Source organism: Natrix helvetica, assembly GCF_964273705.1.
Source record: "Natrix helvetica genome assembly, chromosome: 3".
NCBI classification, from domain to species: domain Eukaryota; kingdom Metazoa; phylum Chordata; class Lepidosauria; order Squamata; family Natricidae; genus Natrix; species Natrix helvetica.
The window spans coordinates 103,716,992-103,744,251 of record NC_138549.1 but is presented as its reverse complement, the minus strand read 5'-3'; the positions used below and the strand labels follow the sequence as shown (position 1 = coordinate 103,744,251).

Here is a 27,260-nt window from a genome sequence, read left to right as displayed (position 1 = left end):
TCCAACTTGGAAACTCTTTTGTGTCATAATTTTTTTGACAATTTGTGGAGACGCTCCCCAGACGTAATATTCTGTACATACTTGAAACGCTTCTGTTGATATGCTATCTTTTATTTCCAACTGATCTACTTTTCTTGTGAGTGAAAATGTGCTTGAAACAGGCTTATTTACCACGGTGTGCTCACAGTCTTGAGAACTGTAATATGGCTGTAATATGGCTTTACCCATAAAAACTAAATGTGTTTAAATCTGCTTGAAATATTTATTGGGGTTGTGTCACTGAGTTCAATAGCAGCTTAATTGCCACAAGCTGCTGTTCTGTAGAATTAGACCTGTCATATTTTGACGCTAAGCAATGGGTTTTGGTCGTATGCTCCTGGAAAAAGGAAGCCACTTCTGAAAGGACGACGCCACTTCTATATTTATGTATTGGTTTCATTACATTTCTAGTACCTTTCGACCAATCAAGCTCTTGATAAATAAACAGACATGTAAATGTTCTTAAACATCTGTATAGTTAGTCCACTTTGCTTATATAGGAAGAGGTTAAATCAGCTGAAGAATGTACATATTTGGCTTTTTTTACCTGCAATAATGTTATCGCTATTTCAAGGGCCATTGAGCCAGTACATGTAGGCATTATGTGCACTGTTACCTCCCCCCCCCCCCAGATGAACCTTATTCATCTCACATTTGCATGTTTTCAAACTGCTAGGTTGACAAGGACAGAAGCTCACCCTCTCGGTTTTCCAGCCAACAAGCCCAGTGTCTTAATCGCTGAGCCATCGTGCCGTAGAAGTAATTCAGTAGAACTAGACTGAATTTCCAGCATGTATCCAATAGTAGACCAGCCTTTTAATATCCAACAGTTCTTTATGAAATAGTATATGCAGCACCCTTACACCAATGGCTTCTATGAAAACTTTTATTTAAAAAATCCCTACGCTGCTTTTTGTCCAAATTAACAATTGCAGGCATTCAAGTTGATACACATGAATAATTTTTGTGCGTTCTTTCTGATCTTATTATACATAGCCCAGTGAGTCATGATTGGGAGCCCCTATAAATACTATATAACAAATAAATGAATAAAATGGACAGCAATCAGGGAAATGGACATGAAGATGACAAAACACAAAGCTGGCCAACTGAGACGGATTAATCCTTTTAAAGCACACCGAGTATAGGCTTCAGCACAAAGTCTTTATTTGGAACATTTTTTTAAAAAATGGATGAACATTTCTGGATAAAATCAAGAGGGTTTTGTTTAATAAAGAATAACAAAGTGCATATAGCATATTTATAGATTACATAAAAGAACAGGCAATTTGAAAGATGGGTTAGCATTAAAATTACATTTTACATTATTGCAAATCCTGAATTACTCTGTAAATGCAATATTTTATTTTAGGAAGGAATAGTTTCCTTTTAAAGAAGAATGCCCCTTACTTTATTTTTTTTAATCTAAAAAAGATTTATGAACTGACAGCGAAAAGGACAATCTGGTAAATCCAGTATCGTGGCTCTTTTCCATGTATATGTATATTGCCATTTTCCTTCAGCTAAAAGTATAGAAGGGATCTGCTTTATTTAGATTAAATGGATTGGGTTAGGTCTACTTAGAATTGACCAATGAAATCAAAAGCCTTTCTTTAACTGTGATTAAATCTGGATCCAGCTCACAAGCTTTCCAAATCTGTAAAGTTCTGACTATTTTCTTTATAAACTACAGGTAAAATACATACATTATTGTTGATCTTTGATCTGTGGCAACATCCTTGTGCAGAAGGGGTGTTGCAGTTCAGAATAAAAGATACACACAGGTCACTTCTCTGGCTAGCTGCTTAATTTGTTGGTTTGTCTCATGACGTTTGATAAAAATATTATCAGGCATGAGGTGTGTCACTTCAATATTGACATAATGCTTTTCCATTTACCTATTATTTGCCTCACATATAAAAAATGGGTGTATAAAAATCCTGCATTCTGCATAAGATTCAGAACGCCTACTACATATAAAAAAATTCAAATTTCCCTTCATAGTAAAAGGAGCGACCATTGGCATTTGACCATGGATCAAATATCCTAATTCAACATTCTTCCCCCAACCAAAAATAACAAATTTAAACAGACGATTTCCTTAGCTTTCCATTTAAGGGGATGTCAATAAACGAAAACATCAAATAATGTGCTAGGGATGAATAACTAGCAGAGGTCTCGGCTCTATATAAGTGATGGAGGCTAGGAGGCACCAAGCATATAGGAGACAAGTTTACAAAATACACAATATACAAAAAGAAATAGACTGGGATGTAAAGAACTAGTGAGTTCCATAACAATATGCTTCATAGTAATTTCTTACTATGAATAGCAAGTATCCATAATGTGACATAAACATTTCCACTTTTAAGATGAATTCAGAAATATCCTACTCAGGTAGGGGGAGGGCAACTGAATCTGAAGGTTACAGATCCATATTTAAGCCTTCTCAGTGAACATATTTGTATGGCTCTTCCTGAAAAAAACAGCATTAGTATTTTGCATAATGTACATTTTCAAAGGCTTTCATGAAGAAGCAATGTAACATGCTGCATACCTCAAGGCCATTATTCTGACAAAACTTCTGTTTTCTTTTAAACATTTTGATAACATTCATCGTGACTGCACAAGCCAATCACCATTTTCACCAGTTAGGACCTAAATGAATGGAATACAACAGTTCTGGCCATCACAGAGAGGGTGATTGCCAAGTACTCACTAGGTTGACTGAGTAGCAAACTCTCATTTCCAAGCAAAAAGGAATTGCTGAATTGCAAAATTACAAAAATGTAGCAACAGGTTGTCTTTTTAAAAATATTCAACAATAACAGTATAAAAATGTTGGATTATAACTTTGTAATGAGTGTTTCAAAGCCTTGAATCAGATTTTGAAAAGTTGTCCTCTCAACAGGATCCTGTACCCAACACTTTCTCATCAGTTGGTTAACCTAGAAAATAAAAGGCACAAAGGTTCATACCACGGCATTTGCTTCCTGAGACTGTGACAATGGCTGTGTGTGTGTGTGTGTGTGTGTGTGTGTGTGTGTTCAGCATAACTCTGAATGTCTTGAGCAATTTCAACCAAACTTGGTACATAGATGACTTACTCTCTGGAGAAAAATACTATAGGGGTAAGACACCCCTAATATCCCTCGGAGTGTGTGTTCTGTTAAGCTACAGCCTGTTGTGCCGTAAAAGGGCTTCTACTGTACTGCGCAGTGGAGTTGCCATAGTAATAGCTTCACAGTACTCCACAAGGGGGCTCCCTCTGGTAAGGGGGAAAATCCAATATTAGAAATTACGTTTGGTCCAGACATTTTCCCCCTATAAATAAATGCCCTGGCAATGCTGGTTTATCGGCTAGTATTAGCTAAAGAAGCAGGAAACCTCATGTCTGACTTGCTTCCCCCCCCCCCCCCGCACCTTATAAGAGTTTATTTCTATAACTATCTTAAGGGAACTCATTTAAGAGACTCTAATTATGTTTAAGTGTTCTACAATTTGTAAGGCTATTAGAATATGCTAAAATTGATTAGCTTACAGAATTATTACATGCTTCAAAATAAGACCACCTGAAGGAAGCCATGGAGCAGATGTATGTCTGGTATATCTTGGCAGGCAAATGGCCCATTTGTAGCAGGGAGTTAAGAAAAGAAATTAAAACACAAAGTCTAGACACAGAATAATTAAGTGTTTGTGAAAAATGCAAACTTCCATACAAGTGGAGCATTAATTTTTGAGACTATATAAATGTAAAAATTATGATGGCTAGGAAGCTACGTAAGGAATACAATTCTGGGATATTGTCTTTAGTAACTCAGACTGAGTCCTTTGTAGGTCTCACAGGACCACATGCAGCTTGCCAGGCTAAATGAGATAAGGCATGGATTCTAAGATGATTGGACCAGAGTGGGTTGCTACTTTTTTTTACTATCGGGTGCATGAGCGCGCGGGTAGGTGGGCGGAGCTTCCCACTGTGGCTACTACTGGTTTGGCTGAGCCAGGCCAACCCGACCACAACCCACCTCAGGATTAGAGTATAAAATTTGAGTGATGCTATGTTAAGTTTCCTTTGATTTCCAAACATATAGCCTCATATTGTATCACAGTCCCTATCTCTGTTCTATCTATATAGTGGGGATTTAGTCACCAGCAGCTGAACGACTGCTTGAAGTTCTAGTTCAAAAATAACAGAAGGCTCCTTGGAGGTCTTCTAGTCCAATCCCTTGCTCTAGCAGGAAACTCCTACACCATTTTAGACAAATGGTTATTCAATCTCTTCTTAAAAACCTCCAGTGTTGGAACATGCACAACGTCTAGAGATGTGATAGCACGACATGATTTTTGTTGCCTTTTAAAAAGAAAATAAGGTAGGAGAAATCACAGTATATCAGTGGAACAAAGAGCAGGAAACAACTTGCTATAAAATAATCCAGCCTAAGATAATCAGCCAGTTTTCATGTGAACACTTGAGGCCTTGTGGCCTAATTCTTTGAGGCTGCTTTTTCGAACCAAACCCCATTTAAGTATGTATAGTTGCTTTTAGATCTTTAATGTAGGGAGATGATTAGTTGTTTTTTCATCAGCCACTTATGTACATAATGTACACTTTCTGGAACCTTACTGTTGAAGTTCAGCTAAGGAGGAACTTTTCAAGATATACATAAATGGCACCCGTAAAAAGCCCGATATGCTATTAGCAAGGCTGTAAAAGTTGTATCTAAAACTTCCAATAAAATGATTGCCAAAAAATGTTTGGGGAATAATCATCAAGGCGGGAATGGTCAAATATATTATAAAGAGAGTATTGTTTTCCTCTGAGTGTCTTCTCTATAAAGTAACGAGATCCTACAGTACTTATTTGTGATCAATGGATTTAAATGTCATTCTATCCCCGCACCCAAGCCCTGGAGGCAAATTACAACTGGGCCAAAGTTCTGCAGAAATTCTTGGGAAAAGGAAGATGATCATTTGGATAATTAAAGTGGAAAGCTGAGTCAAAGTGAGTCAAATCAATACTTCAATTCCAGTGAGAGGAGTTAATACAGCCTTATCCTGTAACTAATTCAAATTTGGACATGTCAGGGATTTTCCTGTGACCCAGGGCAGGAACTTTCAGACAGCATATAAAGAGGGAGTGTACCTATGCCTGAGAAAACCTTACTAATTAGACTTAGAATTGTGTAAATCTGTTATGGTTTAGTGCTTAAAAGTGATGATTAGGGGACTGGAGGTCAAAACATATGAAGACCGTTGCAGGAACTGGGTATGTCTAGTTTAATGAAAAGGAGGACTAGGGGAGACATGATAGCAGTGTTCCAATATCTCAGGCATTGCCACAAAGAAGAGGGAGTCAAGCTATTCCCCAAAGCACCTGGGGGTAGGACAAGAAGCAATGGGTGGAAACTAATCAAGGAAAGAAGAAACTAAGAACTAAGGAGAAATTTCCTGACAGTTAGAACAATTAATCTATGGAACAACTTGCCTCCAGAAGTTGTGAATGCTCTAACTTTGGAAGTTTTTAAGATGATGTTGGATAACCATTTGTCTGAAGTGGTGTAGGGTTTCCTGCCTAAGCAGGGGGTGGGACTAGAAGACTTCCAAGGTCTCTTCCAACAGTTATTCTACTCTATTCTAAGTGTTGTCATTTTGATGGCAGTTAAAAAATACTTTACAAATTGGAAAACAAAGGCAAAAGCTGGTTTACCTCTTCTGGACAGTTTTTAGGACAAGGCAAGCGCTTCCCCTCTGCTAATATGCGTACCAGCCGCGTGACTGTCATCTGGCCTTGTGTTGGGCCAATCATATTCAGGAATTCCTGTAGGTTACAAAAATATATAGTAAGCAGCATTCCTCCCAATGAAAGGTCCAGTAAGATGGGCATTAATATTAGCAAAACTTTTTATTGATAACTTCGTGCATGTTGTTCCTTCCCCCAATAAATTGACAAATATAATCACAAATACTAATTGGCTTAAAAGGTCTAGAACTGCGGACAGTTCAGCCTATTCAGTTCAAACATTTAAGAATATATTTGGTAGGTAAAGTAAGAGTTCCAGAAAAATGCCCTGAATATTTATGCCATCCCTCTTTTTAAACAAATTATGGGCAATGCAGCATCTCAAAAACTGCCAGCAAAGAAGAATCCCCTGTGTGATCATGAGCATTACAAGGGGGGGGGGGGAATTCACTGCTACTTACCGCCATTGGGCTACACTCAGAATCACAGTAAGTTAAAAGTTCATACAGGGTCACTCCAAAAGACCAGACGTCAGAAGCAATGTAGAATTTGCTCTGTAATAGGCATTCAGGGGCATACCTGCAAACATAGGAGATTTGTTAGTTAACCGGTATTATTTAATATTGTTAATATTGTTGCCTAGCATTTACCCAATTAATACTGGGAAATGTTTGGTTTCTGGGCTGTACAGATAAGCGTGCATTGTTAAGTTAATCCTAGAACAAAGGGTTGAAGAACAAACACAAGTGTTATGCATCAGTTGAAGAGAAAACAAAAACAAACTGAAATGTGAGCAATAGGTTACTGAAAATAAGCAACTGTTACAGCAGAAAAGAGAAAAAGGTTTTTAGGAGATGAAACTAAGGGCCAATTCAAAGGTTTCCTTAACAATCCCTGTGCTTAGGCTAAAATTAGGTAGGCAATTTGATGCTCTCCCAACAACTCTGGCACAACAATCACTTTCAAAGTTGGTGCTGTAGCCATTTGGGGGGGGGGGGGCAGATGCTTGCCTCCATCTAAACATCAATGGAAGCAAATACTATGCCTTTATTTGTACTTATGTTCATGTAACAGTAATCTTGAGACTGTAATAGATGATACAATACTCTCATTTTAGGCCAAACCCATATAATTAACTCAAGTGAGATTTTAACCAATCATGTCTTCCAGTTACAGGTAGTCCTTAACTTACAAGCTTTCATTTGGTAACCATTCAAAGTTACATCATCACTGAAAAAGGTGACTTATGACCGTTTTTCACACTTGCAACCGTTGTAGCATCCCCCTTGGTCACATGATTGACATTCAAATGCTTGGCAACTGATTCACATTTATGACAGTTGCAGTGTCCAGGAGTCGTGTAATCGCGTTTTGTGACCTTCTGACAAGCAAAGTCAACGGGGAAACCAGATTCACTTAACAAAATGTGGTACGAAAAGTTGTAAAATGGGGCAAAGTTCACTTAACAACATGTATTTTGGACTCAATTGTGGCCGTAAGTTGAAGACCACCTGTATAACGGGATATATTTTCCCTGCTTGCTCTACTCCGGTGGTCCCCAACCTTTCCAGCTCTGCGAACTGGCAGCAGCAATGCGGGGAGGGGGTATGCTTTTGCGCATATGTGCGCCACTTGTACAAATGCAGCTTGCACAGGCTGGTTCCCAATAGGCCACGGCCTGGAGATTGGGGACCACCTGCTCTACTCCATTGTCAGAAACTTTTCAATTACAGAATATCACAAAGGTATCACACTGGACCAGGAAGCCTGGGACAGAATAGTCTACAGTGACCCAGAAGAGATTCATTCACTTTAGCCAACTCCTTTCTTGAAGGAAACATAATTGCTGAGGTTCCTACTGGCCAGCTCTTACCAGAACACAGGGCTGTCTCGATCATCATTCACTTTGTAATATTCCTTATCAGTTTCAATCGCTTTAGTCAGCCCAAAGTCACCAATCTTTACTCTCTGCTCATTTTCAACCAGAACATTTCTAGCTGCTAAGTCTCGATGAACATACTGCCGAGATCCAAGATAATTCATTCCCTGAATGAAGAAACAAACATTTGAAGTCAATTTTATTTTATTCTGGCCACAGATCAACCCTTCAGAACAGTGGTTCCCAACCTTTTCTTCATCATGGATCCCCTTTTAAATGCCTTTTGTGGCCACGGACCATGGCCAAGACTTAACTCAAAGTGTAAACATTTCTTCAAGACTTACTGGAACCTCTGTGAGAACATTGCAGACCTCCCAGGGGTCTGAAGACCACAAGTTGAGAACCACTGATTTAGGACATTTTTCTTTAAAGGGCTATGCCAAATTCCTTTACTTTCATTAGGTCAGGGGTCGGCAAACTTAAACACTCAAAGAGCCATTTGGACCCATTTCCCACAGAAAAGAAAACACCAGGAACCACAAAGGTCCTAATCGGAAGCCCCCTGTTCAATTCTGGAGCTGACCGGAAGTTCAGTCCCGTTTCCCCCACCCACCCACCATAGAGTCTGCTCCTAGTGCGGCGTACTTTTTCCTCTACCTGTCATAACCGAAAGCCCTATCAATTGTGGAGACAACTGGAAAACCCTCCCCTTGCCATTAAGTCTTCCCCTGGTGCACTGTGCTTCTTCCCCCCCACGCCAAAGCTTCTCTCAAAATTGTGGCGCTGACCGGTGACGGAGCCGCAGCAGAGGAAAGAGCCACATGCGGCTCCAGAGCCGCAGTTTGCTGACCCCTGCATTAGGTGGATTGTTTAAAGAATCAATGTTTTATAGAAGTGAAAAGTATATTGGTCAAAGAGACCCTTGCTATGTATGCAAATGTTCTTTTAATGCAATCGTGCATAACTTGGAACTCCTCCCCTATCACAGAATGCCAAGTTTCTGCATAAAAGAAAGTTCATGTGTTTTGTATAATAAAAGTACAAGTATTTCTCTCTATAACTTGGAAGCCTCTTACTCTTGTGAGCTTTTAACAGTCGCTGGTTTTTCTCTAACCCAATCTTTTATTAATCTTAATGCTGCCTCCATATATGGTTTAACATAGTTGTGGTTCTTTAACTTGATTTATTTTTTTATAAGATTATACTTTAAATAGCCTCATGGGGGCTTACCCTAAAAGGGGAAATATGCTAAATAAATATTCTAGGAGAAACGAAAGTGTTTTTTAATGACTAATTATTTCAAACTAAATATGCTAATTGGAAATTAAAATGCCTTGGTGTCTGCTGTTAAATACCTACCTTGCAGATTTGCACAGCATATTTCAGTTGTTGTTTCAGGGAGATTTTACTTTTGTTTCGAGGGAGATATTCTTTCAGGCTCCCAGAAGGAAGAAATTCCATGATAAGCTTAATTCCGTTACCACCTTGTATTTAAAACACACACACGCACAAATTATTTCAACCAAGTGTAGGGATTAATACCACTGCCTATTTTAAATGTTCTTCTTGATGTTCTGTCACTTAGCTAATCAATCTAAACGTGGCCCTTGATTTATGACCGGTTGCTTAGCAACTGTTTAAAGTTAAAACCTACCTGAAAAAAGAGACAATCAGGATCCTAAATTCCAACTGTCATTCCTCCCCCCCCCCCGGTCACATGATCACCCTTCAGCACTTGGCAACACTTGGCCCATTTACAACTGTTTGCAGCATCCTGTGATCCTGTGACCAGATTTTTTATGATGGTTTTGCTGAAAACTAGCACATTGATTTTTGACAAAACTGCATCATATTGAACAATGCTTTTGCACTTATAAACACCAGAAAAAACATAGTAAAATCAGGTTGGTTACATGACTGACTCATTTTATGACAGTTACAAATGGTGACTGCAATGGGCAGTCTGCATCCATTATCAATGTAACTCAAGGACTACCTGTATTAGATACTTTAGTTGTCAAAGCAACTCTAGGTAATACATAATTAAAACAGGAATATCCATTAGAATTACAGAAAGTGATTACAGAAAGAAGAAAGTGTTTGCCTGTTTATCACATTTTCCAACAGTTACTCTAAACAAGTGAAGGGATGATGCCCATGAAAATATATTCCAAGTCAGTCTTGAATCAAATATTGCATATTTATTGTATGTTTTCAACCATGAAGCTCTCTCCTACGTACAGGCAATGCAACTTGCTTTTCTGTGAAATTCAGGAAGAAGCCTGAGTCAACAAGTATTTTGTTAACGATTTCCTGAATAATTTAGTACATGTAATTTCAGGTACAAGTAATATTTCTGAGCACTCCTAAAAAAGAATTCTGGAGCATAAAGGAAGGTTGGTACTGGTATTCGGTTATAATCTCAGTGGTAACTTAAGTTACAGATTTAATGACAATCATGGAGATTCTCATAATTGAACAGAATATGAATTTTGCAATGATGCAGGTAATAATTTATTTTGAATCACTGCTTATTTGAGATGGAAGGAGGATTTCTCTCATCAACAGTTAGGCCATCCTCTCATTTGGAAAAGGAACATTTTATAAAACTAGAAGTGAATAAAATAATTTCTAGACATTACCATCTTCAGTGCAGATTCCTTTGTATTTCACAATGTTTTCATGATAAAGGTTCCTTAAAATTTCAATTTCTTTCTTAAGATCAGCAATATGATTCCCACCGCAATCAGGTTTCAGTGATTTTACAGCTACTTGTTCTCCTGTGTTATCACCTTCAGGGTCATACCTGCAGAGTTCAACTTTGCCAAAATGGCCCTGGTTTCACAAGGGAAAATAAATATTGATTCAGAATATTTATTTATTTATTTATTTATTTATTTTCAAGATTTATAGGCCGCCCCCTCTCCCCGAAGGGACTCGGGGCGGTGTACAGGCATCTCATTAAAAACCAGATACAAAAATAAATACCCTTAAATACCCTTAAAATCGAATTAAACCTAACAGCTGTACAAGATAATAAAAGTTAAAAATCAACCTAAAACTAACCCCTAAAAATTTAAAAATGCAGACTTGAGGGACTAAACTGGGATTAGGCCAGGTCGGCTAACTTGAACAGGTGGGTTTTCAGCTTCTTACGGAAGGAGCGGAGATCGGTGGTGGTTCTGATATCAGGGGGGAGGTCATTCCAGAGGGTCAGGCCCATCACCAAGAAGGCCCTACTCCTGGGCGTCGCCCGCTGGCACTGCCTAGTGGACGGCACCCAGAGGAGTCCCTCTCTGTGAGAGCGGATCGGCCGAAGGGATGTATGGGGCAGGATACGATTCCGCAAATACCTAGGTCCTGTGCCATGGGGCGCTTTAAAGATGATAACCAACACCTTGAAACGCACCCGAAAAGCCACAGGTAGCCAGTGCAGCCCGCGCAGGAGAGGTGTTACGTGGGAGTATCTAGTGACTCCCGCAATTGTCCGCGCGGCCGCATTCTGAACCAACTGCAGCCTTCGGGTGCATCTCAAGGGGAGCCCCATGTAGAGAGCATTACAGTAGTCCAGTCGGGACGTCACAAGCGCATGGGTGACTGTGCAGAGGGCGTTCCGGTCCAATAGGGGATGCAATTGGCGCACCAGGCGAACCTGGTGAAACGCCCCCCTTGCCACGGCCGTCACATGGTCATCCATTGACAGCCGGGCATCCAGGAGGACGCCCAAATTGCGGACCCGATCCACAGGGGCCAGCTGTTCACCCCCAATGGCCAGTGATGGGAGCAACTGGTTGAACCAGGGTGCCAGTAGCCACAGCCACTCCGTCTTAATATATATTTTATGCCCATTTGTTCAAGATAGATACAAGTTATTGTGACAATAGTTCATAAATAGCCTTTGTAATTTAAAAAGAGTCAGGTAAAAATTACCCCCTTTACTCCATGTAGATGTTGTGACCTGCCCAATCCTTTCTGGTTTTCTATCTAATAAATCCTTCTGGGCATTTCATACCATGGTTTATTGTCACAAAACTGCTTTGCAATATAACAGTTTCCTTACTTATCAATAAGTAGATGGCAAAATGTTCAGAGACTTTTGAGCCCTCCATACCCATCTCTAATAATATTCTTTGCTCTCACAAACCTTTACAAGAACTATCTATATTATTTATAATCACATTTGTCACAGGGAACGTTCCGTACTTGGCCTACTCATAAAAGATGTAGACAAGTCATTTCCAAACAAGATTGCTTCTATTAGAGAAGACTTTTTGGAAGTAGTAGGAACTCATATAGCATACTAATCACAGTAAAAGTAAAATGCAGCTACATTTTTTCAAATACTTGTTACAAGCTCAAAGGAAGAGACTATCCTTGCTGTTTCGTATTACTGCTCACATACTATTAGCTTTAACAAAAATTGCAAAATAAAATCAATACAATAAATAAAATAAAATTTAAAAAATTATATAAGATAATATAAAATATAAAATAAAAACGGTGATACCCATTGTCATCAGGGCACTTGGTACCCTGTCCAGGAATTTTATAAAACACATCAATAAATTGCAATATTCTGCAATAACACCAGCGGAACTGCAAAAAACTGCACTACTCGGAACATCACATATTTAGTTGATTTAGAAGATACTTAGTTGATACTTACGATGCTGGCAGCAACCCCGTATCAACCATTAGCACCAGTCAAATGTCATACATTTTTAAATGCTCAGTTGACTGAGTTCCATGTTTAATGAATAAAGTATTTAGTAACAACAACAACAACAACAACAACAATACCTCTCCTAAATCACGGATCCGCTTCAAGAAACGTTTTTCAAATATTGTAGGATCAATCTCTGCATTAGGCTTCTTCTCTGAGACAATATCAGGATCTGACACAGACAGAAACGTGTCTACATAAATAATTACTCTGATTTCAAAAATTACTCCACATCCCATAGGCTGCTAGCTAGATGTACCACATTTACTTTACTGACACCTCTTGATACTCCCAGCCAACCACAGCTGCCAGGTTTTCGTATGTGATGGAAAACTGTTTTCAGAAAGAAGGCAGATAGTTTCAAGTGGGAAAGGAAAATTAGAAGCAAGCAGCGATCAGAAGCCATCAGCTCCTATCTGGCCTGGTAGGTAAACTTTGTGTTCTTTTTCCAGAACTAACAGTTAAATTTGTTGCAACAAGTCAGCAGAATCGCAACAAAGTTGGTAGATAAGACATATTAAGTTGTAATTGTAGTAGAAACATTTCAATGTTTCAAGCACTGGCAAAAGAGAGTAACAAAGGGAATTACTATATTTAGGCAAAGCTTACTGGATGTGTTTATTTTTAAATTTCTGCAAGTTGCTTCCAGAACTGTTAAAATGTAGGAATTTACTTCATGGGAAATAAAATCCAAATCATGATATTACCCTTAATATAAGGACTATTATACTTATACTTGTTGACATGTAGTACTTTCTCTGGCTCTAAATAACTCTACAATAAGAATTTTATTTGTTTCTTTGAATTCTGAGATGACATTTGCACAGTTAGCTACGTTACAGACTACTACTGAGCCCAGGAGATATTATTTGCCCATCATTAATGGGAGGAAAAGGAAGAATTCTTACTTTGCTCTTCTAGTTTATTGATATCCCGCATAATTGCTCTAAAGAACGGCCTCTGACTGGGGTCATAGTGCATGCACTGCCTCATCAGGTCAGCCAGCTCCTTGCACGATGGGGCTGGAAGTATGAAGTGACCTTCATAAAACCTCTCCTTCTGCAAAAATGAAATGAAAGCAATGGCATTATTCACAGAACTAGGAAATAAACCTCTCAATAAAAATTTCACAAAAGATATCTACAAGTAATGTTTTCTGAAGCTTAACTCCTATCACAGCATTGAAGATATTTTTCAGATGCCCATTGTAATGACCCACAAATGACTAAGTAAAGTTCCCTTCTAAAGTTGCCAATGAATACTCATTTTTTCAATGTTAGAGTATACTATTAATGACACAGATATTGGACATATTAACTAATGCTGTGAGATTGTAAAATCTATTACACTCTAGGAAAAGTTCACTTGTGTTGCCGATGTTTGGTGGGAGAACTAAAAGGTGTTTCCACTCACTAAAGACAAACAAGAAAAGAGTTTCTTTTTCTTATTTCGGTGGCAGCAAGTCACTAAGAAAAGAATGCCTGCTTGACTTTTCCAGAACCTCACCTCTGCTAAGGTTTTGTCCTTAAGTGGTACTTCTCCATTGTAGCAAATTTCCCATAAAGTGGTCCCAAAACTCCATTTATCTGCTGCCACATTTAGATTTTTGGAATCTTCCACACATTCTGGAGCCAGCCAAGGAATGCGCTCCACACATTCTTAAAGGAAAGAGTGAGAGAAATTTTAAAATGAATTTTTATCTAGTGGTACTCTGCCGCCATAAACCTCATGTACCCTGGAACATTGGAGGCCCTTGCTCTGACACGATGCCAAGCCCTCCCCTCAGCTGTCCTTTAAGGCTAATATAAAGGTAAATATAAAGGCTCCCTCGTATATATGTTTTAGTCGTTCCTGGCTCTAGGGAGCAGTGCTCATCTCTGTTTCAAAGCCAAAGAGCCAGCGCTGTCCGAAGATGTCTCCGTGGCCATGTGGCCGGCATGACTAAATGCCGAAGGCACACAGAACGCTGATACCTTCCCACCAAAGTTGGTCCCTATTTTTCTACTTGCATTTTTACATGCTTTCGAACTGCTAGGTTGGCAGAAGCTAGGTTGGGACAAGTAACAGGAGCTCACTCCGTTATGCAGAGCTAGGCTGATATAGGAAAGAGACAAAACCTCTGTGATTCTGGCACACAGAAACAACAGAGCACATGCTTCTCCAGTGCCTGTATTACAGAAACATTCGCAGTAGCCATATCTTACCAGTACTGTGGTAAGGGTCCAGGAGAATACCATTCCTCTTGCTACTGTCAGATACCAACCCTATTGTAATGCACACTAGTAAAATCTATTAAAAGTTCACTGAATTCCACTTGTCCTGCCAATTTAGAGCAGGTTGCTGGGAAATTCTTCCCACTTTGACCAGTTGGAATATGATTCAACTAGTGTCAGTGAGGAATAGTAAAAGTTAGCTAAGGTAAAGGCTGAACCAGTTAGCACTTACATGTAGAAGAAGTATTTGTATTTCAATAAAATTAGAGGGTATTTTTCTTTAGTATCGCCATATGTACGAGTAGTTTTACCTTGTCTAGATAGCACTGTAACTGGAATTCCTGGATCACTTAGCTTTATGAAAGGTCCATATTCATTTCCAATTCCTTCTCTTGCTAACAGTATATTTTTTGTGCAAACATTTCCATGTACTAAGTTTTTGTCCTCCTGCATTACAGAAAGATTAATCAATATTTCAACCACATGTTAAATACTATTAGACAGCATGAAAAGGTGCTGAAAGTAACAAGTTCACAAAACACAATGGCTTGAATCCTAAGAGAAGTTACCGTATTTTTCGCCCTATAAGACGCACTTTTTTACTCCAAAAAAGAGGGTGAAAATCTGGGTGCATCTTATTCGCCGAATGTAGCCACCTGGGTCATCTAAAAATGGGGCAGGCAAAGCGGGCGTTGCAGAGATCGTGATGGCTGGAAAGGAGAGACGTTTCGCTTTCAGAGCTCCCGCTCGGCTGGGCTCCCTGGAGGGCTTAGGCGGGGGCGGGGGCAGCGGCTCCTCACATTGCTGGGGAGTGAAGTTGTTATGGCCATTGTCTCCCCTGAGCTGCCCCCCCCCCCGAATCTCTGAGGCACCTTTCGCTTGCAGGAGGAGGAGGGTGAGGGCCGAGTATACCAAAGCCTCTGAGTAACTGGGAAAGAAAGCCGCGCTTGGAACCTGCCGAAAACTGCCGCCCAAAAAGCACGCCTTTCTTTCCCAGTTACTCAGAGGCTTTGGTTTAAGGAGGCGCTGCTTTAAGGCTCCTGAGAATCCGGAGAGATTGGGGAGGGAGTGGAGGAAGGGAAGGGAAGAGGAACAATCTCCTTTTTATGAAAGCTTTTCTCAGAACGCTAGATTGGGAAGTTAAAAACCTAGAAAGGGACACGATCAAGCTTGATTCAAAGGCTTTGCCTCCTGAGAATCCGGAGAGATTGGGGGGTGGGTGGGTGGAGGAAGGGAAGGGAAGAGGAACGATCTCCTTTTTACAAAAGCTTTTCTCAGAACGCTAGATTGGGAAGTTAAAAACCTAGAAAGGGACACAATCAAGCTTGATTCAAAGGCTTTGCTTCCTGAGAATCCGGAGAGATTGGGGGGTGGGTGGGTGGAGGAAGGGAAGGGAAGAGGAACGATCTCCCTTTTACAAAAGCTTTTCTCAGAACGCTAGATTGGGAAGTTAAAAACCTAGAAAGGGACACGATCAAGCTTGATTCAAAGGCTTTGCTTCCTGAGAATCCGGAGAGATTGGGGGAGAGGGTGGAGGAAGGGAAGGGAAGAGGAACGATCTCCTTTTTACAATCTCCTTTCCAGCAGCATTCACTCAAACCAGATGCATATGAGGGGGTTAGAGACCACCAGATGAAATATGGGGTTAGAGAGCACCAGATGAGATATGAGGGGGTATGAGACCACTAGATTCACTGTTTACTGACTTTACTAACTGTTAATGAGAGTAAAGATAGTTCTTAATATGTTACATGGTTGACATAAAATTGTTCTTAAACTGCTGTTAACTTTATACAGTTGATATAAAATATTTTACTACAGTATTTGGTTCAGAATCTTTTTTTTCTAGATTTTCCTCCTTTAAAGTTGGGTGCGTCTTATATTCCGGAGCGTCTTATAGGGCAAAAAATACGGTATCTAATCACAATTCAAAGAAGGAATGTTTCCTATTTTCTTCTTTCCACTGCTGATGATTTCAATGTTCAAGCCTCTATTGAAAACTTTGGGATAATCAAAAGTACCAGTAAGGAGTAGGCAAAAGATATACGAAGCTATCTTTCTCACAACGTTAATTTATTTTAGGATTCAAGCAAACAATCCCTTTTTCAACACGGTACAACACCAGAAACACCAAACTGCACTATAAATGCGAAAAGTGGACTAAAGGTAGTAAAGATTTATATTCTAGTTTTGAACTCAAACACATCAAGAGCCATTCCTTCTGCAGCCAGAATTCCCCCATTCATATGCAATGTCTCCAACATTTGCAGAGGTATTAAAAATTTCATCTTGACATTTCTAGACAAGAACTGAGCATGCTCAGTGAACCCAGAATGTTGGTTAAATATGGCAGGCAAGGATAAGAAAGGAGGGGGATAGAATGTCTAAAAATCTGGGGTGAGAAAAGGCAAAATTTGACCACCTTGTCTTCGTATCAACATTAAACACAACACAGAACTTACTATTTCATGACATACTAAATGTAAGTTGCTAAAACCTGACAAGACTTGCTTAGCAACTGTAAATGGGTAATGCATGATACAAAACCAGGAGTCACAACAACTATTGGTAGATGATATCTAGGACTTACCAGATAGCTCAAGGCACTTGCCAACTGTTTTGCTACATTGAATTTCCAAGGTGTTGTAAGAGAATCACTCCTACGGTGCATAAAAAGATCCAGGGGTCCAAACTCAACTAATTCTTCCACCATAATGTCTACAGCCACAATTGAAAGATAGATAAAAAATAGAGCTCATGTCATTCATCTTCAGTGCGTTTTGGTTAGGGAGAGAAATCACATGAAAGTGAACCCTCAGGAAAGTTTCTTTCTAAAATATATGACTCAGTGGATAAACATTTTTGTTTAAATATTTGGGAAAGATGAGTGGGAAATTTCAAGGCAGAATTAGGATTGTGGTCAGTAGGGTGACTTGATCCCAAGGTTAAGTGGGGATTCCAATACCACCTGTGTCTTTTGGAGACCCCCTTGCGTCCACAAACCCGAGTGGGCTCCAGATACTAATCTTTGGGAAGGGGCAAAATTAAATTGATGACCTTTTGCAGTGATAAACTATCACTGTTTCATATAGCAATAGCAATAGCACTTAGACTTATATACCACTCCACAGTACTTTACAGCCCTCTCTAAGCGGTTTACAGAGTCAGCCTGTTGCCCCCAACAATCTGGGGCCTCATTTTACCCACCTCGGAAGGATGGAAGGATGTGTTAACCTTGAGCCTGGTGAGATTTGATCTGCCAAACTGCAGGCAGCCGGTGATCAGCAGAAGTAACCTGCAGTACTGTACTCTAACTACTGCACCACCGTGACCCTAATTATATATATCTAATTAAGTCACTATTTCTGTTTGAAAGATTGTATTTGGAGAGTTTACTTACTTTCTACATCACGAACACAAACTCCATGAAGCAGGACAATGTGCTTATGGGATATCTGCCTCATCATACTGGCTGTCTCAAAAAATGCCTGTTAAAACACACATATTTCAGGGGTGACATCAACAAAATTGAAAGAATGATCCAAACAGATTTATCATTTCTCCAATACCTTTATCAGCCCCTAACAATTTGGGAAAGCTCATACTTAACTATTGTTAACAGGAGACAGCCCCGTCTATAATACTAAAAGGTAGGATTCCTAGCACAAAGGCATCTAATGAAAGAGGAACATTTTGTTCTGCGCTGATATACTGTATATTCGGAAGCACTGAAAGGTTCTCACAAATTATGGGTAGCTGTGCAATCCCACAAAAAGTCACTGCAGCAGATGCTCCATGTCTCACCCACCTTCTGAGTCACCTTTTCCTCTTCAGAGCTGGCTAGCTGCACAACTCAACTGAATATATAGTTACACACGTCAAGGACAAAATGCTTGAAACAGTTTTCAGTTTATATTTATAGCTTTTTTGTTTCAAACCCAACATTAAAGGTATCATACAAAATAGAGCCGTCAGTAATATCAGTAATATTTTTACATAGTAACCTTAGAGAAACCTACCAGGGAAATGTCTCTGTGGCTTGGATCCAAGACTTTCAGCAGAACTTTAATTTGTGTTTCTCCCTGATAACTTTCATCGTCGTCGTAGCTAAGAATCCCAGAGTAAATCTGTGTTCTAGTCCCTCTGCCAAGATGTTCACCCTAAAATACAAGATAAACCCCAAAACTGCAATCTGTATTGAATATGCAGGTTTGAATTTTGACTGCTAGTCCTGCAAAGGGGAGGGGGTGGGAATTAAACATTTATTTTGCAAATGTCAAAAATATTTATGCTAAAGGTTATGCTAACTCTGGGAAATTTCTGAAGCATGAACTAGCCAAAAAGACAGCGAGAGATTGGCATTACCAAGACATAAGCAGTTAATTGTAACAGAAATTGAAAGCTACAAAACATCCCTATATATCTTATCTGTACTTAGCAATAACGTGAATCTCATAGTGTATACTTTTTAATATGAATTCAATATTTTTTGTTTTGCTACAAAACAAACTTTCATAATTAATATGAATAAACAGATTATGCAATGAGTTTTTCTACATTTTCTTAGACATCACTGCAAGTTTTTGTGAAATAAAATTTTAAAAGATTTCATAATTACTTACTTGCTTTATTCCTTCTTTAAGTATTCGATGAAAACTCAGTTGGCCTAAAGGACAAATTGGCTGCCACTCTTGGGACTTTTTTGTAGCTACTAGCAAATTGGAAATTTCTAGAAAGAAGAAGAAAACCTCTCACATATATTTGAAGCAGATTGCCATCCAGATTTATTGCAGAACAAAATAATCCTTAATAATTCTTAACAATCCTTCAAATGATTGCCAGCAATGGATATTTTCCAAGTAAAGAAATACCAATATGTCTTAGTATCAAATCTATCCCACAGAAGGTAGATGTTGAATTTGATTTTTGTTATGAAAATCAATTTTTAGTTACAAATTTTACTAAATAGTTTGGTGTAAGTCACTGTCTCCTTCAGCGCAACTTCATATCTCAAAGCAGTTGTGCATTAAATGACGTGTCCAAAACAAATCTACATGAATTTAAATCTACAGTTGCTAACCAGAACACTTCTACCATAGAATAGCTGGTTTTTACTGAAATATTTCACACAGAAGATTCACTTCGTTCAACTGCACTCATACAAGCCTTTACTGTTCTGCTGAATGTATAGTCTATCTTTGTCTAAACAATACCAGAATTGCTGTTTAGCCTCACTGAACACAATGTAAAATATGTGTGGCTGAACTATTGTGTCTTTCCTAAAACTTGTGATGTCTAGAAGGATCTGAATTCTACTGGGATCATTATTCTGTCTGTTAATATCAATTTAGCATGCTAATTAATATTAAGGCATGGGAGTTTAGGCACTTGTTGAACCTTTTGGGATTATTAGCTCCAGTTGCAAAACCAATATTTATTTAATTAATCAATTTTATGCCAAGCATATCACCTACAGGATGTTTACCTATGTACAACAGGTAATTCCTCTTTTCTATATTAAGTACATTCTTAGTATCCAGTCCTGACCTTTAGCTCTGAGCAAACCTCAATTATTTTAAAGAGGACTGATTTGCTTGGGATTGAATAACCTTATTCTAAGAATACAAAGGCATCTATTATTTATAATATCTATGTAGTTGCAAAATATAGGATCCGGATGGAATAATATATTTTGGTGAAAAAAAAGTTAATATGAATACATAAAGCTAACTTAAAAACATTACCTCTTGGTTTTGGCTGAACGCATCTCTTGAGAGTGAAGACTATGTCATCTGTTCTCAGGATCTGTCCTTTTAAATGGTCCATCAACTCTTTAAGTGATGGGAAGGGCTTATCAGATCCATGCAGGAGACATCCTTCCTTCTTAATTTCTATCTGGAAGTTCTTATACTGTTTGGGGAGATTCATTGAGAGCTTTGGAGAATGAAGGAAAAGAAAAAGAAAAGAAATCACTAAAGGAATTCAGGTAACATCCTTGTGTCTGAAGAGAATGTAGTGAATGAAATAAAATCCAACTTGAGACTGATCAAGCAAACATTTGCAGTACCATCTGGTGAAATCATACTGACCATACTGGAAACCTTGATGAAATTCAATACAATACAATACAATAGCAGAGTTGGAAGGGACCTTGGAGGTCTTCTATCCAACCCCCTGCCTAGGCAGGAAACCGTAGACCATTCCAGAGAAATCGCTATCCAACATCTTCTTAAAGATTTCCAGTGTTGGGGCATTCACAACTTCTGGAGGCAAGCTGTTCCACTGATTAATTGTTCTAACTGTCAGGAAATTTCTCCTCAGTTCTAAGTTGCTTCTCTCCTTGATTAGTTTCCACCCATTGCTTCTTGTTTTACCCTCAGGTGCCTTGGAGAATAATTTGACTCCCTCTTCTTTGTGGCAACCCCTGAGATATTGGAACACTGCTATCATGTCTCCCCTAGTCCTTCTTTCCATTAAACTAGACATACCCAGTTCCTGCAACCGTTCTTCATATGTTTTAGTCTCCAGTCCCCTAATCATCCTTGTTGCTCTTCTCTGCACTCTTTCTAGAGTTTCCACATCTTTTCTACATCGTGGCAACCAAAACTGAATGCAATACTCCAAGTGTGGCCTTACCAAGGCATTATAAGGTGGTATTAACGCTTCACGTGATCTTGATTCTATCCCTCTGTTGATGCAGCCTAGAACTGTGTTGGCTTTTTTGGCAGCTGCTGCACACTGCTGGCTCATATTTAAATGGTTGTCCACTAGGACTCCAAGATTCCTCTCACTACTATTGAGCAAGTTACCACCTATACTGTACCTGTGCATTTCGTTTTTCTTGCCTAAATGTAGAACCTTACTCTTTTCACCATTGAATTTCATATTATTAGATAGTGCCCAATGTTCAAGTTTGTCAAGATCCTTCTGTATTTTAAGCCTATCTTCTGGAGTGTTGGCTATTCCTGCCAGCTTGGTGTCATCTGCAAATTTGATAAGTTCCCCATTTATTCCCTCATCCAAATCATTAATGATTATGTTGAAGAGTACTGGGCCTAAAACAGAGCCTTGGGGTACTCCACTGCATACTTCCCTCCATGTAGATGCAGTTCCATTGAGGACTATACGTTGAGTGCGGTTGGTCGGAATCCATCTGGTGGTGATGCTGTCCAACCCACATTCTTCTACTTTATCTAGTAGTAGGTTATGGTCTACCTTATCAAATGCCTTACTGAAGTCCAAGTAAACTATATCGACGGCATTCCTCTGGTCCGCTAATTTTGTCACTTTGTCAAAGAATGTAATAAGATTAGTCTGGCATGATCTGTTTTTGACAACCCATGTTGGCTTTTGGCTATTACTTTGTTTACTTCTAGGTGTTCGCTAATTCGTTGCTTGATTATCTTTTCCAGAATCTTTCCTGGTATTGAGGTCAGGCTGATAGGTGTATAGTTTCCTGGATCTATTTTTTTTTCTTTTTTTGAAGATGGAAACCACATCAGCTCTTTTCCAGTCCTCTGGCAGTTCCCCGGTGCTCCAGGATCTCTGAAAGATATAGTTCAATGGTTCTGAGATCTCATCTGCCAGTTCCTTCAGAACCCTGGGGTGTAATCCGTCCAGTCCTGGTGATTTGAACTCGTCTAGGGTAGACAGGTACTCACTTACCATTTTCTTCCCTATTTCAATTTGTGTTCCTAATCTGATTTTTGTGGTGCTGTTTTTGATAGGTTGGACTGTTTTATCTCTTTGTGTAAAGACAGATGCAAAAAATGAGTTAAATAGTTCTGCTTTCTCTCTGTTGCTTGTCACCTTCTTGCCACTTTTCTCCCAGGAATGGACCAATTGTTTCCTTCACTTTTTTCTTGTTTTTAACATGTTGGAAGAAGCTTTTTTGTTATTTTTTTATTTTTGTAGCAAGCCTTTCTTCATTGTGAGCCTTAGCTTTCCTTACTTCAGCTTTACAGGCTCGGGCTATTTGCTGATATTCTGCCTTAGTTATGTCCCCCTCTTTCCACTTTTTATACTTAACTTTTTATACTTAACTTTTTTGTCTTTCAAACTCAAACAGCTTAGACATAGACAAGAGAGACATATTTAATGTGTTCCCAAGAGATATTACATAAATGCCTATGTTTGCCTCACATTTGAATCCAGGTAATTACAAATGTATTTTCTGTCATCAAATATCAAGCCCACCAGTAGTTTTAATATAAATCATAAATTAAGGTTCTAGATTACTATGGATGTCAGGGAATATATGATTCATTAGTGGAAATTTCAGTTTGTTCAAAACAGAGCAGTAAAACTAATTGTTGGGACTAGCCAATACATATATATTATACCAGTTTTTTGCTATGACAATGGTTGCTAGTCCATTTCTAGCACAATTCAACATGCTGGTTTTGACTTTTAAGACTTCAATGGTTTAAGTAACTACATACTTTCTTCCTTGTGCACCTACTCAGATCTTGAAATCATATAATGAAGAGGTGTTTTGTGGTATTTTTATTCTTAATTTTTTTTAAAAAATTATTATATATCACTTCTTTTTTAAAAAACTGTTTTACTGCAACCTGCCCTAGAGAGCTTTATTCAAATAAATAGTTACCAAACCTCCAATTAATATATTAGCAATATTATACTTTCATTCCAGTAAGAATAAATTAAATCCATAATAAGACAAGCATTGGGAATCCCTGTTAATATTTATACCCTAATGAAAAAATAAGTAACAGAGCTTAATCTGTTTAAAATTGCCAGTTAGCACCATAGAAACTGACAGGAAGCTCAGGTAGTTTAGTTTGCAAGAAAGAAATTTCACGCTCCTTTTTTTGAATCATTAATGGTAAGAGTATCACTTCTCAAGCCAATTCTTCAAAAGTTATATTGCCTAGATCAGGGGTCGGCAAACCTAAACACTCAAAGAGACATTTGGACCCGTTTCCCCCAGAAAAGAAAACACCGGGAGCCACAAAGATCCTAACCGGAAGCCACCTGCTCAATTCTGGAGCTGACTGGAGGTTTAGTTCCCCCACCATAGAGTCTCCTCCTAGCGCGATATCCTTTTTCCTCTACCTGTCATAACCGAAAGCCCTATCAATTGTGGAGACAACTGGAAAACCCTCCCCTTGCCATAGAGTCTTCTCCTGGTGCACTGTGCTTCTCTCTCTCCACCCCCCCCCCCCCGCAATCACTGAAGCTCCTCTCAAAATTGTGGCGCAGACCGTTGACGGAACCACAGCAGAGGGAGGAAAGAGCCACACGCAGCTCCAGAGCCGTAGTTTGCTGACCCCTGGCCTAGATCAAAGATATTTAAAGAGAAAATTACTGGACCCCCATCATACCTCTGAATATTCAGTACATATCACAGTCAAGAGAATGTTGTTGAAGTCTGTACAGCTCCATCTCAAAACATACGTCCCTTCTTCATTGCCTTCCTGTTTCAACTTATTAATAGCATATTCTGTGCTGAAAGATGTTTGAGAAAAGTGATTAAATCTTACTAAATGAGGACAGTTGACCATTTCCTTGAAAACAGGCCCATCTTTCTCGGGCTCTGTCGGATGGTAGAGTACCACACTGGAGGTGGTTGATTTAAGAGTTAATCCCACCTCCCCCCCACATGCATTCAGCTGCCCCCTCCCCCATCCTATGGTCATGATTTTACCTTGATGGCATTCTCATTTTATTGGATTAGGAATATTTATAGTTATAGTTATAGTTATATAGTTATTATTGTTTTAATGTTTTTATGCTGTAAGCCGCCCAGAATCACTTCATAGTGAGATGGGCGACAAATAAATGTAATAATAAAATAATTATAATGAATCTTTAAACTGTTCCTTGTCGTTAGAAATATAATGGCAGGGGAATAATATAGTTGAAATGTTGAGAGTTTGTTACAAGTTATAAAATGGCTCTTCCATAGCCAAATGAGCACAGTAGTTCGGTTTTCATGAACCCAAAGATTGAGAAGCTCAAGAGGGAAGCTAAAATAAAAATAATAAAACAATAAAATATTTTTTAAAGCAAGTGTTTTACAAATTATAACGACTGGTTACAAAAAATATTGTTTTAAAACCAGTTTCTGAAGGGAGATAGCTGTTTCAGGAAATTTGTGCCCCTTTGTTTCTGATTGAACTTAATTTTGCTTACGAAAAAACCCATAATACCTGCTTCTGAAGCTTTATAATATCTTGGGGGGAAGGGGGGGAGAATGGCAAACTACAGATAGCTCCATTGAAAATGGACCCAACAACCATGGTGGAATGAAGAGCCAAAAAGTAGACCAGCTCTTTGTAATTTCTCTACAGACAAGGAAAAGACTTAAGATCACCCAAAAGTGTTTCAGACAGTTGATCCTCACAAGGAGATAGCAAGATAGGTCTCCAGCTCTTGGAGTTGAGGAATTAACCATCATTGCTCGAACTGCAGTCAGTGCCTTTCCAAAGGACACTGGGTTCACATGCTTTCTTTTATAATTGCTTTTGGAAATTGCTCATTAATTGCTCTTTAGCAATTAAGAGCCATTGGACTAACAGGTTTTGCAGCATCAGGTGAGTTTTTTTTTCAATCTTTAGCAAAATAACTTTTAAATACAAGTTTAAGGACTTAAACATATTTTTGAATAAACAGTAAAAGGACTATTAAAGTTTGATTTTGGAAAGTTGCAAATGGACTTAGGATCCATATGAATTTGAAGTAAGATTTTGGAATTAATTTAGAATCCTTCTGGTGAGAAAATGCTTTTGTTATCAATTCTCTTTTTAAAAAACATGATAGGATGAGATCTTTAAGGCTGGATACTAGAAAGAATGAGGAATTAAAGATTGTAATTAAAAGGGAAAAATTCTTAAATTTAATTAATTTGACTAATACAGAATGGAACAAAATATTTTAACAGTGTCTGTCTCTATAGATAATGTTTGGAAAATATTATGGAAGACAAGCATCTTTTACTAGACAAGAGTGAAACTGTTCTGAAAGTGGATTTAAAAATGATATGCAACAAGAATGGTATGGAAAATGATGCTATGCTGGGTATACAAAAAACAGTTGATGTCTTAGTAATTAAAAGTGATACACAAATAACAAGCCAAAAAAGTTAGCAGGATGACTTTCTACAATGTGCGTACCACAGAGACTTATTAATGCTGTGAAGTTAAGGATTCTTGAAAGTAAAAGGAAGGAATATAAAGTTGATTTATCTAATCAAAGTTACTATATACACACACATATATATTGTTTAGTAACTAACCAAATTGGGCCATGGCAGCCATTTTTAATATTGTGTTCTATCAGAGGTGGTGCGATATCTGTGCAAAGAAAGTGATGGGCATCAGCAGTCAACCTGAAGTATCCATCCACCAAAGCAGAAAACGACAAAGCTTCTGCACATGAAGGCAGTTTAAATTCCTAGAGTAAAAAAAAAAGTCTGAATAGTTCTTCCACTTCAGGTAAGCTACAATAATCAACTACTACAACTCCACCTACAGGGATAGTCAAAAACATTGGGCTGCTGAAACAAAGAGGCAGGCATGCTCTATCCAAGTACACAAATTAACCTAGAATGGCAGTTAAGTTTATACCTTGGTTGACAATGAGGTATAGGTAGTCCTCGAGTTACGACCACAATTGATCCAAACTTTATGTTGCTAAGTGAAACATTTGTTAAGTGAGTTTCCCTCTTTTACAACCTTTCTTGCCATGGTTGTTAAGCGAATCTGGATTCCTCATTGCCTCTGCTTGTCAGAAGTTCACAAAAACTGATCACTTGACCCTGGGACACTGCAGCCGTCATAAATATGAACCAGTTGCCAAGCAACTGAATTTTGATCATATGACTATGACTTTCACACTTATACAATGGTCATAAGTGTGAAAGTCATGTCACATTTTTCAGTGCCATTGTAACTTTGAATGGTCACTAAATGAATGGTGTTGTAAGTCGAGGACTACCTTTTCTCTAAAATGGTGTTTCTCAATTTAAGGAACTTTGAGATGACTCTCCATGATGTTGGGGAATCCTGGAAGTTGAAGTCCACTCATCTTGTTGCTAAGGTTGAGAAACACTACTCTAAGGGCAGGGATTTAACTTCAGTTTACTAAATGTACATCTTTTAACTTCTAAAAACTTGAAAAAAATACAATATAAGCAAAAAAAACCAGGAATGACATCTTATCTATATCATGCTGAGATGATAGGTGTGCCCTCTCTTCTAACTTTATCTGTTTCTAACTATATTTGTCTTTTTTTAAGTGTTCTAATACAGGTAACCAATGCAGGTTGTTGTTGTTTTTAAATGACTGTTCATGAAAATTTCAGTATTTTTGCCTGGTATTAGTAATGGAATGTGTGGATAACCTTGCAAGATTCTATTAATCTTTACAATAAATAGAATTCATCTAGTCATATTTCTTGTCTGGTTTATCTGGGAGAGCTGACATCAATCTTGCAAATCTGAAAGTATAAACTTCTGACTGCCGCTGTTGACTACTTAATCCATTAGGTCTTTCCTAGGTTTCTTTCTCTGACAGTTAAGCCACTGGGGGTTCCTGCCTCTCTTGCTGATTGTTTCCTAGGCAGCAACTTTTCCCCTCATTCCCCAAAGTCATCCAACATTCCGTTACAGAATCTCATGAGACCCATAAAATATAATGTAATCT

General features: G+C 38.6%; 1 protein-coding gene across 1 annotated transcript in view; it reads right to left on the bottom strand.

Annotated features, from left to right (window-relative positions):
• Nucleotides 1–1,184: 1,184 nt before the first annotated feature.
• JAK1 (Janus kinase 1) overlaps nucleotides 1,185–27,260 on the bottom strand; it is a 61,805-nt gene continuing 35,729 nt past the window's right edge. The window contains exons 9-25 of the mRNA XM_081949160.1: nucleotides 25,852–26,009; nucleotides 23,939–24,062; nucleotides 20,339–20,528; nucleotides 19,217–19,323; nucleotides 18,614–18,754; nucleotides 17,995–18,082; nucleotides 17,185–17,312; nucleotides 14,906–15,041; nucleotides 13,888–14,039; nucleotides 13,290–13,440; nucleotides 12,459–12,553; nucleotides 10,301–10,493; nucleotides 9,018–9,142; nucleotides 7,653–7,825; nucleotides 6,241–6,358; nucleotides 5,747–5,857; nucleotides 1,185–2,987 (exon numbers count right to left, since the gene is read on the bottom strand). Of these exons, the coding sequence (XP_081805286.1) occupies nucleotides 2,886–2,987; nucleotides 5,747–5,857; nucleotides 6,241–6,358; nucleotides 7,653–7,825; nucleotides 9,018–9,142; nucleotides 10,301–10,493; nucleotides 12,459–12,553; nucleotides 13,290–13,440; nucleotides 13,888–14,039; nucleotides 14,906–15,041; nucleotides 17,185–17,312; nucleotides 17,995–18,082; nucleotides 18,614–18,754; nucleotides 19,217–19,323; nucleotides 20,339–20,528; nucleotides 23,939–24,062; nucleotides 25,852–26,009 (2,292 nt within the window). The 3' untranslated portion in view covers nucleotides 1,185–2,885. The remainder of the gene's footprint in view (nucleotides 2,988–5,746; nucleotides 5,858–6,240; nucleotides 6,359–7,652; nucleotides 7,826–9,017; nucleotides 9,143–10,300; nucleotides 10,494–12,458; nucleotides 12,554–13,289; nucleotides 13,441–13,887; nucleotides 14,040–14,905; nucleotides 15,042–17,184; nucleotides 17,313–17,994; nucleotides 18,083–18,613; nucleotides 18,755–19,216; nucleotides 19,324–20,338; nucleotides 20,529–23,938; nucleotides 24,063–25,851; nucleotides 26,010–27,260) is intronic.